Source organism: Epinephelus fuscoguttatus, linkage group LG5 (assembly GCF_011397635.1).
Source record: "Epinephelus fuscoguttatus linkage group LG5, E.fuscoguttatus.final_Chr_v1".
Classification (NCBI taxonomy): domain Eukaryota; kingdom Metazoa; phylum Chordata; class Actinopteri; order Perciformes; family Serranidae; genus Epinephelus; species Epinephelus fuscoguttatus.
The window spans coordinates 11,807,126-11,822,241 of record NC_064756.1 but is presented as its reverse complement, the minus strand read 5'-3'; the positions used below and the strand labels follow the sequence as shown (position 1 = coordinate 11,822,241).

The following is a 15,116-nucleotide window of genomic DNA, read 5'->3' as shown; positions in this document are numbered from 1 at the left end:
GTTTGCTGTAGTATTAAACCACTTAAATGTTAAAGATATACTAGGCAGGAGTTTCCTTAAAAAACAATGTACATACTCATATAAATGTAATCCCTTTTAATCATCAGTTGAAGTGTGTGATGGTGTATTTTTCTGCAAAGACGCTGCTTTCTGCTTGTACTCTCTTATTTTCTTCTTATTTTCTATGTTAAGGACGTTTATGGGTGTGTACCCTCGGTGCTCAGGTAAGGTTGGGGTGTTATTAAAAGGTGACCAGGTGCCAGATCATAAGCAGCAGGCAACAAAGAAACACATTCATTCATTTTCATCTTCCGTAATCACTTATCCTGTTAGGTGTCGTAGGGGGGCTGGAGCCTATCCCAGCTGACACTGGGCGAGAGGTAGGGTACACCTTGGACAGGTCGCCAGGGCTGACACATAAGCCCCTTTTACACTGCCAGATTTTCAGAGAATGTTGGGCCGTTTGGCCGGCAAGCTCCGAGCGTTTAGACACACAGAGCCAGATTGGCAAGTTGATCCGAGGTGCCCAATTTTCCGCCGCGTAGGGTAGACATATTGGCGGAACCTTTTTGGTTTAAAAAGAATGAGGCGCTCCCCTGCCACGGGAGGGGCTGTTGATGACGCCGCATGTGCAACCCACTGGTGGTGGATAAACAGGAAACAGCTGATAGCAGGAGTGAGCAGCGAGTACTAGTAGCAAGAGGGAAACGCAAACCTGAAAGACACTGTAAAGATGAGCAACTGGGGAGACAAGGAATTGCGCACCCTCCTTGTTCTCGCAAACGAAGAGGCCATTAACCGTCAAAAGACGGGGAAGGTGAAGGACGGGCCAACTTATGAGAGAATCGCCGAAGGGCTGACTAGCTGCGGCTTCCCTCGGAGTACGTCACTGTTTATATCCAATGCTGAGCTACACATTTGGTTACTTGCCTCCCCATTGCCCTGAAAAAGGCGCATTGTGTATAAACAAAAGTAAGCAGGCGGCATTTTGCTGCACTCCCTGATTTTGCTTTTATACTGTCAATGCTGAAAGAAGACTGATTGGGCTTTCCTGCAAATTTGCACAACTCCTATCTAAAAAGAACTATAGAAACAGACAACCATTCTCACTCACATTCACACCTACAGCCAATTTCGAGTCGCTAATTAACCTGCAAGTCTTTGGATTGTGAGAGGAAGCCGGAGTACCCAGAAAAAACTCACGCTGACACGGGGAGAACATGCAAACTCCATACAGAAGGGTTCCCCGCGCCCTGGGGTTCAAACCAGGAACCCTCTTGCTGTGAAGCGACAACACATTACTATGCCGTCCAAGAGGCATATATATAGCGGGGCAAAATGCCAAACAAGGGTGAATCTGGGTTTAACTTCAATTTAACACAGGTCCGAACACACAGATGCACAGACTGGACCTATACATGCACTAAGTGGAGAGATGTCAGAGTGGGCTGCCCATGACAGGCGCTCCGAGCGGTTGGGGGATTCGGTGCCTTGCTCAAGGGCACCTCGGCAGTGCACAGGAGGTGAACTGGCACCTCTCCAGCTACCAGTCCACGCTCCATATTTCTTTGGTCCGGACGGGGACTTGACCCTCCGGTTCCCAACCCAAGTCCCTATGGACTGAGCTACTGCCGCCCCACGTCACAGCTCTTCCTCACAGACAAGCTCATCTTTGTCTTCAAATGCTGTGGCTAATCAGTGCACAGGGCGGGGGTGGCATTATGGTCCTTTGCTCTTATGACTAATGCCTTTGCATCACTAAAAAATATTGACTAAAAAACAAAGAAAAAAACTGTTTTGCCAATTTTTCAGACAACATCCTTGTCAGTACCACACGTATACAGTGAGTAAGGACTGAATCAGACCAGTGTGGGAACACTGATGTCTGGACTCTGACTTGACCAAACTGAAACTCTGACCAGCTGACCAGTGAATCTGCGATTTCAAAGACAATGCCCACTCACTAGTTCCTATTGTGCGTCTGAGTTTGAAATGCAGTGTTAATTCTGGCAGGCTCCCTTTCATCTGGTCTTCATTGATATGCAGGGAGGGGTTGGGAGAGGTAGAGGAATCTCAGGTCAGCACCAGCAGATCAGACAACAGAGTGTGCTGATCTAGGCAAGTAAGGGAAAAAAAAAAATCTTTGTGAGAATGTGGTCACCTTCTGGTCCTTTATCAGCAATTGGAAACAAGGTCAAGGAGATCACATTAGTTTATTCTTCTGCTAAGAATAGAGCTAGTGCCTGGTATGCAAATGAGACAGGGAGCATGTGAACAGCATTATGAGCCAGGAATCTCAAACAGCTCTCCCATTTGTCATTAAAGAAAATGGACAAAATGTGAGGCTCAGCGATAGCACTGTGACAGTTGATTGCAGAGATCCAGCAGTATTGGCTTGCTGTCAGTGCTCTCTTACACATATGACTGAAACATTAATTAAATGCCAAGCATATAAGGCGGTCATAAAAAAAGGGGGTTTTACGGAGAGGAGGAGATTAGAAAGGAATGTCTGACAGTATGTGACTGATAGGACTCAGGCTTGAAATGAGGTGATATTTCTCTTATTGCTTACAAGTGCTCAAAACTCTCAGAGAAGGAGAGATAAGAGGCTCCTTTGCTCTCCCTCAAAGGAAGTGTTCTTCCTGTACACACATTAGCACACATCAGTGCTATAAATAGGTGCAACAGGGTCAGAAGGTGACACCACTAATGAACGTGGACGAAAGGTTATACTATCGCAGTCACTATGTGCTTCCCTTTGACCTTTAAAAGTGTCTACTATTATTCACCTGTATGTTTCCCGTTGAGGGATGTCAGAGCAAGAGTTTATGATTCTGTGCATAGTGGAGCTACATGGGAGAGAGGGAGGTCACACGCAGACCAAACAGAGCACTGCTACACTTTCAGGTCATGTCCCCCTGGAGGGCTGGCTGCCAGCAAGACACTGAGGGTGAATGGTGAACAGACAAGGAAGTAGACGGACATGCCTGGCTGCCTCCATCCTGCATCCATACCTTTTGTACCTTTCTGTCTTCCATTGTGTTTGAGGTCTTACTGTATGTAGAGATTGTGGAGACAGTTTGTGACAGCCTGGACAGAAATCTGTGTGGCGAGCACATATGCTTGTGCTCCTTTGGCATCTTCTTGAAATCACCCTGACTAAAATAGCAGTGGAAAAAAAGTCTCACCGAGGCAGAAAGGCAGTTAGACTTGATAACACAATAGTTCGGTAAAAGGAAACTTTATTGTTCTTGTTCTTGGCAGGTGGAAGCGTTTATGTCTGCTTAAGAAACGGGAAGATTTGACCAATAACCCAACATCCATGGAATACAAATGAATGACTAGGAAAAATAATTTTAAATAGATATTTTAGCTTTTTCTCTTCATCTGAGATCTTCCACTGATCCCGCCTTATGACTGCCAGGTCTGACAGTTATACAGAGGCCAAGCCTTGAACTTGAATCAGCCATCATCATTACTGGGCTGTTTGCAAACTCGGCAGTCCCTAATGGTTCTAAATTAGCTCTTTACTGCAGCCATTCGATGGACTTGGCATAAGTAGTGTGGTCAGTGGTACAGATTGATCGCTCCTCTTTAATTACAGGGCTGACTCACAGCAAACCCTGCTCCGCTCACTACTTTCTTCCTGGGGATAATAATGTAATCTCTTTCAACGCTTTCACAAATTTGCATTCTCCCATGCATGCGGAGACGTGGACGCTGTCGGCATGCATATACGCACAGACAACGACGTTCATGCGTGTCTCAGTGATTACAGGTTTTATACAAATCAAAGATAACTAAAAGCTGATCAGTCACAAGGGATTGGATTTTTTTCTCTTTTTTTGCATGTATTATTAGAAGATGTAAGATGTGATTTCAACTAAAGACTTAAGCTGTAATACACAGAGTTTGTTGGGGTAACTTTTGACCTAACGCTATTACATGTATGATAGATCAGACCACTGTAATAGTGGGTTTTAAGCTCCAATCAGTGTTTTTTGTTTGTTCGCTTGTTTGTTTAAAGGAGAATGGCCTGTTACAACTTACATTGAAGGAGCAGCGTATGCGATTTAGTGACATCTAGTGGTGAGGATTGCATATTGCAACTAGTTAAAACTTCCTCTCCAAAACAAATGGACCAGGTGATTAAAACCAGGAAACACATTAAAAAACGACTCATCTCAGGTGTGTTGCTAACTATGGTGGCTGCTGTAAAAACACTAGTGGCCCTATCTAGAGCCATGGTTTGATTTCTTCATTCTGGGCTACTGTAGAAACATGGCGATGCAACATGGCAGACTCCGTGGACTGGGACCTGCTTCCGAACAAAAACACAATTCTTATTTTCAAGTGATTATACACCAGAAAACATACTTGTCATATTATGTTCCATTTCTGTTAAGACCTTTGAGTCATCCCTCTCCTTTGGATGGGTAATTCCACTATTTTGTTTTAAGGCTGCTTACATTTTATGGAGGTCCTCCACCTCACCTTACCCACTCTCAGAAAAGACTTCATTTATGTATTTTTCCAGATCTACCAATGCTGGACCCAATTGACCACAAGCCCCACCTTGGTCACAAAGTCTGGACGTCAGTGAGATCATTTACTTTTACTGCATAATCAAAGATATCCATAAATGAGACCAAGGCATATTGATGTGTAATTAACTCAACAGTGCAAGGCGGTAAGTCCGTCACCTCCAAGAGGGGTCTGAATAAACCCTGGGGGTCATAAAGCTGCCTTTTGTCCTTTAATACATGTGAATTCCCCGAACCTCAAACATAAAATTCCCCAAACACAGAACATAAAACTTGGATTGATGTGAGGGGAAGCTGATAACATGAGTTGGCTGAGAAGTCCTCTTCAGTCTGGTAACAACTTGTGTTGCTGATGGTGAACCTGCTGGTTTTTCCAGGCTAAACCAATATTGGGCGGGGGGTCGGGGATGGGACTTCTCGAAAGCAGCCGATGAAATCCTGCGAGCGCCCTGGCTTTCCAGGAGCGCGAGCAAGGGAGAAAAAGCAATTTGGAGGCGAATGAATGAGAGAAGGCTCCTCACAAGGAGGCTGGATGGTGTAGGGGAGGGGAGGCTGGCGACGTGTAGCTGCTGTAGCGCTGTGCTTCAGCAGACGTGTCCTGAACAACAATGAGCCTCCTGACTTGACTGTCTATTTCAGAAGAATGCTCGCACGGGCCGCCTGTCACCCCATCGCGACAGCTTGCAGAGTTTGTGATAGATAGATCAGAAAAAAAAAAAGACAATAAGGAGAGGAGAGGAATACCCAGCGCAGGTGGATACAAGAGACATGCGTGGCTCACTGGCCCAAATCACCGGCCCTCTTCAAGTGCTGTCATTGTACATCTGTTTGAGAGCCAGAAGATCCCGAGCCATGTGTGAGCACATGCACACACTCACAGGATGAGTGAAAAGATACGAGTGAATGAATGAAAAAGATTGTGAGACAAACGCACAAAACCATTTTACTCTCACAAACAGGATCACAGATGGCAATCTCAAACAATATGGCAGACTGTACAAAATGTATACACAAAATAAGAAAGCAGCAGAGGACTGATTTTCAGGGAAGTGTGTGCGACCACATGGTAAACAATAATAAACTGGAAGGGCAAATATGGGATAGGAGATGGAGGCAGCCGGAAAAGGGGGAGGACAAACGAAGGGAATAGGGGACAAACAGAAGATTCAAAGGCAGGGTGGGGTATTGAATTTTAATAAGTGTAGTAAAGAAATGCTTAGTAATCTTTTGGTAGCGTTGGTGTCATGATCTACCGAATAAGCAGTGCCAAATAAAATGGAGAGATGGAAGGATGAAGACGAGATGAGGAGTGGGGAGATGCCAGAGCTGTCAGAAACATGCGGAGCCTGCTCCTTCACAGCGCAGCCATGTGCAGCCCGAGAAGCTGCTCTCCACAGATTGGGAGGGTGCTGACATCGCTGCTCACCACCCGGCTGTGTTGCGCTTATAGCTATGTGTGTGTGTGAGTTCGAGGGTGGGTGGCAGAGGATTCGGGTTCCATAAGGACAGTTAAAAATAAAAAAATAAAAAGCACTTGTTTCAAGGTTCTGCCAGTTATTAGCCCCCGTAGCTCTCGATTTTTGTTAGTGCCAATCATTAGTTTGCTGACAACAATTACAGTTATCTGAAGCAAGCCTATTTACTATGTAGTGTGAATTCAAATCAGCTCAGCACCTGTACGCAGTTGGTACTGTTGTTTTGCAGAGCACAGATGTATTCGTGTCATTTCTCTTCCTTCTGTTGAAATGCTAAGAGGGAAAAAAAAAAAAAAAACATCCTACATACAGTCTGTCTACCATAATCACGCACCTGTTCCCAGCCTCTCTGATATCATAGATGTAGTTATCATTCCATCTCGTGTTTCAGACAAAATGGCAGAAAAGGCAGCGCTACATAAACGTTAGTCATATTTTCTCCCAGAATGACTGCCGTTTAGGACACCTTATCTCTCCCTGTACTTTCACTGAGATGCTTGGCTAGACCTAAATTAACTTTTGTAAGAGACAAATTGGTTACTTAGACGGAAGGCTTTAAAGCTGCTTTTTTCCCCCCACACTTTTACACACACAATTTCACCACTCAGGAAGAGGGATATGGATACGACTGATTTCTGCAGCCTTAAATGATGAAATTAGGAAAAATGAAAACACGTGGATCTAAACACACAAGGTACTTAGCATAAAATCATGTTCCAAGTAACTCATAAAGAGGCAAACAACAACACCACTCCTTAAACATTCATTCATTCATTTTCTGTAACCGCTTATCCTGGTACAGGCTCTCGGGGGGCTCTGGAGCCTATCCCAGCTGACACAGGGTAAGTGGCAGGATGCACCCTAGACAGGTTGCCAATCTCTCACAGGGCTGACACACAGAGACAGACAACCATTTGAACTCACATTCACACCTACAGGCAAGTTAGAGCCACCAGTTAATCTAACCTGCATGTCTATCGACTGTGGGAGGAAGCTGCATAACCTGTAGAAAAACCCACGCTGATGCAGGGAGAACATGCAAAGCCCACACAGAAGGGCCTCAGCCAGCTGGTGATTAGGATCCATAACCCTCTTGCAGTGAGACAACAGTGCTCACCACTGCCCCACCATGCCACCCACCCTCAATTTACGTACATTTCAGTATACGCTGATGATAATAACAATGCAGGTGAACAGATGGAAAACAGAGGAAAATTACGTCTTTGCACAAGCTTTCTTTTTCCAAGGAATAACAAATTGCACATATTGTTATATAGTCGAGCCAACGATGTCTGTCATTACAGACCTATCATTGCTCAGGTCTAGTTCAGACTCAGGTCCCCAGTTGCTGTGACAACTATCACTGGCTTAGTAGTTACAGCTCACACACTCTCAGTGGAGACCACTGCTAGCACCATGGACAGCGTCTCATTGACTGTGTGGAATATTAGCCCATCTGTGCCTTGTTTCCGCATTAAAACTTCAAATCCCTCCATCGCTTTTTTCTTTCTTTTCATCCTTTAACCCTGCCCTCAAAGTTCAGCCCCATTACTAAAAGGATGCCAGCATGATCCTTGAAAAATAATGAATTCAGACTTATCCACAGAAACGGCTGATTCAGCTTCGGCAATTGGAAACAACAATAACAAAAGATACCCTTGGGCTTTTGTGTACATGAACATTGTTGCTGAAGCACGGGTCCAAAACATTAACAATGCAGGGAAGGGAAAACAAATATCTTGCACACAATGGCGCATTCAAATGGCATGCTATCAGCTATGTTTATCAGAAGACAGGGATCATATTGTGTTTGTGAATGCCTGTCATCTTGAACGATCTTGGCAAAGGTCTTTTAAGTTTCACCCTTTACAACAACTTTACAAACATCTCATTGTGATAATGGAATAAAGCAGTCATGGGCTCACATGCAAAGCTAACAAAAAAGCACGCTGCTGAGACTATCATCTCGCAGCAGCAATAATATCTATGAAGACAAAAAGGCATAATGACACGTGCATTATTAACTGATAACAGAACAATTATTATTGTCTGGAACACTTAACAGTGTGCCTGTGTACTTTTAATATTATAAATAGTGCAATAATTAACTCTTATTAAATGTTAACACAATTGTAACGTCTTCAGACACAATGTAAAAGCACCAGTAGGCTACGCTGTTTCTGACAATTAAAACATACATTAACTTTATTAAATGCATATGATATAATACTACAATTGCAGCGTATTACGGAGTCTGACAGCGACGTATATATGTAATATTTTCTCCTAATGAAGAGTCAAGCTTTGCAACCCCACTTTATTTGCTTCAAGCAAGGTTAAACTCTTGAAGCATTTCCCAATTTCTGCCTGATCTCAAACGTGTGGTCTGCGAAATGACCTTTACGACCCTGCACTTGGCAGAGCTGGAACATAGAGGTTACAAAAAAAAAAAAATCTGAAATGTATATATAAAATGTAGCTGCAAGTAAACCAAGCTGATCACCCACACTTGCAACAGTTTGAAAAGCAACAGTTTTTCTCAATCCTTTGCAGTCTTATAATCAGCAAAAAAAAAAAAAAAAAAAGTTAATCTGAGTTAACTCTTAAGTTCACATGAGAAAAAAATTCATGAAAACACTGACAATAACTCAAGTGTACTAATGACTTCAGATTGAGTGGAAGTATATAAGTCATCTACACCAATTAGTTATCTTCAGAGTTCATCTCTGGTAAAGTTAATACCTGATGAGCTATTTTAAAACCTCAATTAACAGAGATTACACAGATGTACAAAGCATCTCTGCATTAATTGTGTATGCTTTTAATGCAACACTTTAAATGAAGAGAATCCAGCAATCGAACTCCACGGCTGTGCATTAACTTGGAATGAAGTAAAAAGACAGAGTCGGAGAAAGGATGAAAGAGACAGAAACATTTAAGACAGAAACTGATGTATGAAAATGTCAGCAATGAGTCAATAAATGGCACCGCATTTCACTGTGACATTATGACACATTTTACATTTGTGGAAAAGATTAACGCGCTTCCAATTTACGGAAAAACCCAGAGCACCTCAAAGTAGTTTTTCAGCCAAACACCTTAATCAAACAATAGTGAACTCCTTTCTCTTTGTTCTAGTGGTCCCCAACCTAAGGTAGAAAGATTAGAGCAAAGGTCTGGAATGTTGCCAACTTGCTGCAAGGGATATAATTAGCCCCAGGGGTCTTTTTTGGACCTGAAACCCTCCATTCTCTTCCTTCATGACTAATTCACAAGACCTTGATTCTCCTTTGGCATGTGAGGGCAAGCCTGCAAGCCATGCAAATGCTCGCAAGGGTTAAGTTCAACATCCATTTTGCTCTCGAAGCCCTTTAATGAAGGAACTTCATTATTGTTTGTGAATGGGAATGTGTTGTGTGTTTTCCTCTTTAATTGCATTGCTCTTGCACTTGAAGTACTGGCTGAAGTGAATGAAAGTAAAACAAAAGCCTTCTTCCACTTATTAAACATTTTCCTTTAAATGGGCAGGTCAGGTAAGGTCACCGCCGCTTCATCTTTGGCTCAACCAAACCGCTTGGCTCACAAGGACGAACTCAAGCAAATCATTAAAAAGAAAAGCAGAGTTTCTCGTCTCTGGCAGTGATAAAGGTCTCTCTCTATGTGTTAGTAAATATTTATGTTATGTTATTTCCGAGCCTATCAAAGTCAAGAGGAGAGAAGTTCCTCTGATGTGGCACATGGAGGAGTTTGGGCTGATATTGAGTTATGAAAGATGGAGGGGAGAGTTTTAGATTTATTCTGCTGTCAGCTCGAAGAAGGGAGGCTGCGTGTGTGTGCACTGGTGGATGTGGGTGTGCGTGTAAGCATATTGTGTATATGCCTATGTATTTGTGTGTATGTGTGTGTGTGTGTGTGTGTGTGTGTGAGCGCATAGGTGTGTGGGGCCGTAGCTGTCTTCCGAGTCGATAGACACACTCTGTCACCACTGGCAAGTAATTGACAGCTTGGAGTTTGCAGTGACACAGGCCTTGCATATATTTCCTCCATTACCTTGTGTGTGTGTCAGCCTGCAGTTCTCCCTGGCAGTGCATTCAGGAGTCAGCTAGCTCGGCAGGGGATTAAACAAACACCTTCTATTTGGGCTTATGGGGAGGAATGATAAACTCTCTCAGCCTCAATCAGCCAAATAGGTAATAAAGGCTTCCCCTTTTCTCATTGCTGATTGGTTATTTAAATACAGTAGGGGCCAACTAGTGTACTTCCCGCTGCTGTACGTCGCTTGCAGTCCAGAGTCAAGCATTTGCAAATAATTTGTTTCTTTGTTTTAATTACGTTGAGTAGTCAGTGTAGGGTTTGCCAAACCAGGAGAGCACAGTGTCAAGGGGATTAAAGCGAAAAACCAAGAAGTATTTGCATCTGCTGTATATGGCAGCCATCCACTCATATATGAATAAAATGAAGTGGCAGTTTCACATATATATATGAAAACTCCCAAGGATGCTAGGAAGGCTACAGAAACAGGCAATAAATAAAATGTTTAGAGATAACATTGCTGTAACCTAAAATGTCTTAAATTGCATTTAGTTTGAAGAATACTTTACCAACAAAATAACCACTTGTAAACCAATTAGTCATGCTGTGTGATCTTGAATTTGTGGCAAAAACATCCATAGAAAACGACAAGCACGTGATATATTGATTTACTGGAGACCTTGTTTAAAAACAGTAAAACTATTTCAAAAATGTGTGTCCAAATTCAAGCACACAAAGTCTCATTTCTCCAGTCCTGTGCTCGTACTTCCCAAACAAAGGCATTTTGGCTACAAAAATTGGAATCTGGCATTAGAGTGTTTGGGAAGTACTGAGCATTACATATGCTACATGACATGTGACACAGGTCCATGTCATTGGTCCGACAGCACATTGGTCCGACATCCCATTAGTCCGATGGTCCGCGGTGCTGAACGACTCCCGGCGGCCGTATTTCTACATTGATGGTGCGCCGCGACCGTCTCTGGGTCAGCTGGGAAAGTCTTGAGGCGAAGCAGGCTCACAGCTTATGTGTTTGTCACTTTCTTTTTCATTTTAACCCACACCATGATCTTTTCCTGACCCTAACCAAGTGGTTTTTGTGCCTAAACCTAACCAGACCTTAACCACAGGGCATCATGATGATTTCGGAACGGACTTCGGAACAATGGGTTTAATATGGTTGGAACAATGGGATGTCGGACCAATGGGCAGTTCCCTGTGACACATCTAGTGAACGAGTGTAGCATGCTAATCAAGTTATTAAAGATAGTCAGTGTTGACTTCGGGAAGCCAACATCGCTCTCCTGGGTGAAAGTCCTGTGTTTCATGTATCGGTAAAGGATTTTTAACTACAGTCTGAGTATCTTGGATTTTGCCTGCCTGTACCACAGACTTCCACACTGAGTGAACTGGCCAGTCATTCTTCTTGGTCTTTATATGACTATTTTCCCTATCCACGAAGAGCGAAAGTCCTTTGTTTGTTTGACCCAGCCCCCAACCTATCCAATGGGGGCTCCTTTGATTTTTGTGCATGGACATTGTCACTTTTTATATCGTGTCACTGTAATAATTACTACAACTTTTTGGTCAGAGTTGGATGTTTTTCCATGGAGACATACAAGGAACAAAGTTTTCTTCACTAATTCAACATAACATGGCATGACTCACTGATATAGTCATTTTGTGGGTGAGGTATTCCTTTAAACGGCTGAATTACATTGACAACAACCTTGCTGAAACACCTGGATACACACTGGATTCTTCTCTCCCATCTGTCCTTGACGCTGTGATCAAATGGCAAAGTTTCTGTGCAAAAAACACTCCGTCAGAGCAGCTAAACTCTGAGAGACCGGAGCAAGTCGAGAAAGGACAGTAGTAGACGGTAGGAAAGTGCAGTTGCATTTTCAGCTCTCTGTAGAAGTATCCATAATTATTCACTCATATCCATTTGCAGGGGGCTTGGCAGCCAGAGAAACGTTATGCCGCAATTTGTCTTCCCCTCTCTCTTTTTACTCCTGCTGCCTTCTCCCCTACAAATCGTTAGTTTCACTTTTCATTAGGCTGGATCAATAAGGCGGATCAGCCGCTCGTGGCGAGGATACTGCATGGCAGACGCTCCCCCCCCCCCCCACCCTTTCTCTTCCCCATTCCTTCTCCCTTGTTCTCTTTTGCTCCATCATTGACTCGAGCGATCTATCCAGCAGTCCTCCAGCGAGGGAGGTTGTGAGAGGCGGCAGGAGACAGGAAGCAGCGGGAGGCTCGAAGGGCCCAAGAAAGAGACGTTAGCCTGCGATCACACCGGTGCTAACCAATAAGGCAGAAATGGCATCGCTGAATGATAACCCAATAAAGTTTAATTAAGAACCAGTAACCTCTCAAGCTTGCAGTAATAATGAAAATGGAGGCTGCATGGAGAGGAAGGAAATTAAAGTGGAAATGTAAGGGTCTGTAAAAGTTCAGTCATATTGACACTGTCTGCCAAATGGGAAACATTAGCATTGATTTAATTCCTTTCTGATGGTTTTAATACAAAATCTTTTGTTCTCGGGTTTTACTGCATGTTCATCATGTTTTGAGAGAGACTGGATGAGAACACCTGTGTTTGAGCATGTACCTATATTCATATTTTCTGTGTAATTGGAAAGTGAACAAGGACTCATACTGTATACTTTTATTGTTATGAAGCACCACTTTTGTAAGGGGCCCCTAGAGCTCTGGTGCTACTTCTGCCCAGTGTTTAGGCTCAAGAGTGTAGATTTGGGTTGAACATTTGGGATGATGCATACGAGCTGTTTTTCTCCACACACCTGGATGTGGATCTCAGTGTTTTATCAGAGGCTGCACAACACTGCTTATGCTGCCTTTATCCTGAAATATCAGATATCACACTTGTAGCTAAAATAATAATAAAGACATGTTCTGTGATGTTGATTTGGTCCTCTTAGCATGAAAAACGAATGACAAAGTGAGAAGCCAGTGACGCCAGTGAAGCTTTTTCCGCCAGTTGCTTTGCACCTCCACAATTGGGGGCGGTTGCTATTAGAGTGGTGTTGTTTGGACTGTGTGTGTGTTTAATTCGGACTCACCCAGCACAGTGAGACGGGCAGGACGGGACCTCATGGCAGCCTGGACAGCCTGGCACTCAAACACGGCGTCATCCATCAGCTCGACACGCTGGATTCGCAAATGATGCTCTCCCGATCCATGGTCTCCAATCACTGTGTAGCGAGGATAGCCTACAGGGCAAACACATTTGTTCATTTTAGTTAAATTTGAAATTAAAACACTGCTCAGAAGATAAATTTGTCATTTTAAAGCTGTGAGTGCTGGACCAAGCACATCTGATGCCCAAGGCAAGCTTCCCCTGGTGGTGTAAATTTGTAAATTTTGTCTTCTTTTTTTTCCCCAAATGGTTTTTGCCTTTTGATTTTCTCTTACTCCAATTCTGTCCACATACACTCCACTGCACTATTTTCCTTAAGTTTGATCTTTTTTTAAATTTTATTTTATTTCCTTACATCCAAAAGAAATTGGTGCCCACACTCTGGGCGGTGTCCTAAGTGGCTGGAGGATTCACCATTGCTTATAACAACAATAACAATACACAATATAAAGACAACACACAAGCTTAATGTATCTTATTGTGAAGTCAATTTTAATTGGCAAATGCATTACAAAGACAATACTGGCTTGAGCACTATAACTGAGCTGCATTACAAGTGAGTGTTATAGATTACTTCATAGGTGAGCACCGCTTTTGATTGTTCATTTGCTAATTAACTCACAGTACAGAAATTAACACATCAAGAGTCAAATACATGTTTTTATGGCACTCCTGGCAATGTTAATGAGCTGCTGTAGAGGTTGCTGCATTCGGCAGAATGAGGTTTTACTGCAGCCGTAAACAGGATCAGCTACAGTTTGAGTTGTTTCAGCAATGCTCTGTGCAATGATTTATAGTTTAATAATGCAAGAAATCAGAGCAATATCCAAGAGACCTGGGCATTTTACACAAGTCAAGTGAGATGGTTTTAAAGATATCCCCCTAACTATTATCGAAATATGCATTGAGAGTATGTTGTGGAGTGCATCCCTCCGCCGGGGCAAATAAGCAAGAAGAGGAATGCGTTTGACTGGGGAGCTTTATGGGGTATTTCTCATGCTTTTAGAACTGCTCGTCTCTGAAGATCCCTTTTCTTTTTCACTCCATCTTTCTAATTATTGGTGATACAGTATGTGGAATGAAATAAGAATGTCTGTTCATAAAAAATGCACTCCAAAAAAAATGTTATGAATTTCCTGCAAAGAATTGCTTTTTTCCTCCAGTGGTCCTTAAAAGTAATTAATCAATGACGAAGCGAGTAGATAGGATTGGAGAGTTCTACAGCCGAACAAGGCGAGACTTTTAACAAAGCCCCACTTTAACTGTGTGCTTTGTAAAAGTAAACTTCACACTTTAAACTCACACACTTGTCATTTCCTTTCCAGCAAAAAAATCTGTCAGTACCCATCCAACTGTTGGGTCATTGCCAACAAATGTTGGGGAGAAAAATATTGATTTCTCAGTAACACCCAGCCAATGACTCATGTTCACTTCAGAGATCCCCAAACACTCCAGTCTTTCACTGTAAAGGTTTTTACAGGCTGGTTATACGTTTCTGCGCCCAAAAGGAACATAACAGACTGGGCAGCCTTAGAACAGCTTTTAAATCCTTGAATTTGTCTACTGCAAAAACCCATCGTCTGCTCAAAGTCCAATTACTGACTGTTGCTTCATTGAATCCAGTTGCCTTTAATAGAGCATGAAGTGGGCCTCATTTTATGCTGGTGGGGTGAGTTACAGCCGATTAAGCCACTCTCTGCATTTCATCCTCCTACGTGTAGCCTTTAATCTTAAGGGTCTATACAGTGGGAGGACGAAGGACAAAAGAACGCCTAAACATAAACATTAAAGCTGGGGAGGAGATAAACAAAGAAAGGCAAAATAAGTGGCAGGCTAACTTAAAAAAAGTGAACAAAGATTGAAGCTGCACTGGATGTTTTGTGGAAAAACTAGTGCCTCCTT

At 42.9% G+C, this 15,116-nt stretch overlaps 1 protein-coding gene across 11 annotated transcripts in view; it reads right to left on the bottom strand.

Moving 5' to 3' along the window:
• Positions 1 to 15,116, bottom strand: part of kirrel3b (kirre like nephrin family adhesion molecule 3b) — a 188,779-nt gene that overhangs the window by 58,681 nt on the left and 114,982 nt on the right. For all 11 annotated transcript variants that reach the window (XM_049576341.1, XM_049576342.1, XM_049576348.1 and 8 more), the window contains one exon: positions 13,138 to 13,287. In XM_049576341.1, coding sequence (XP_049432298.1) covers positions 13,138 to 13,287 — 150 coding nt within the window. The remainder of the gene's footprint in view (positions 1 to 13,137; positions 13,288 to 15,116) is intronic.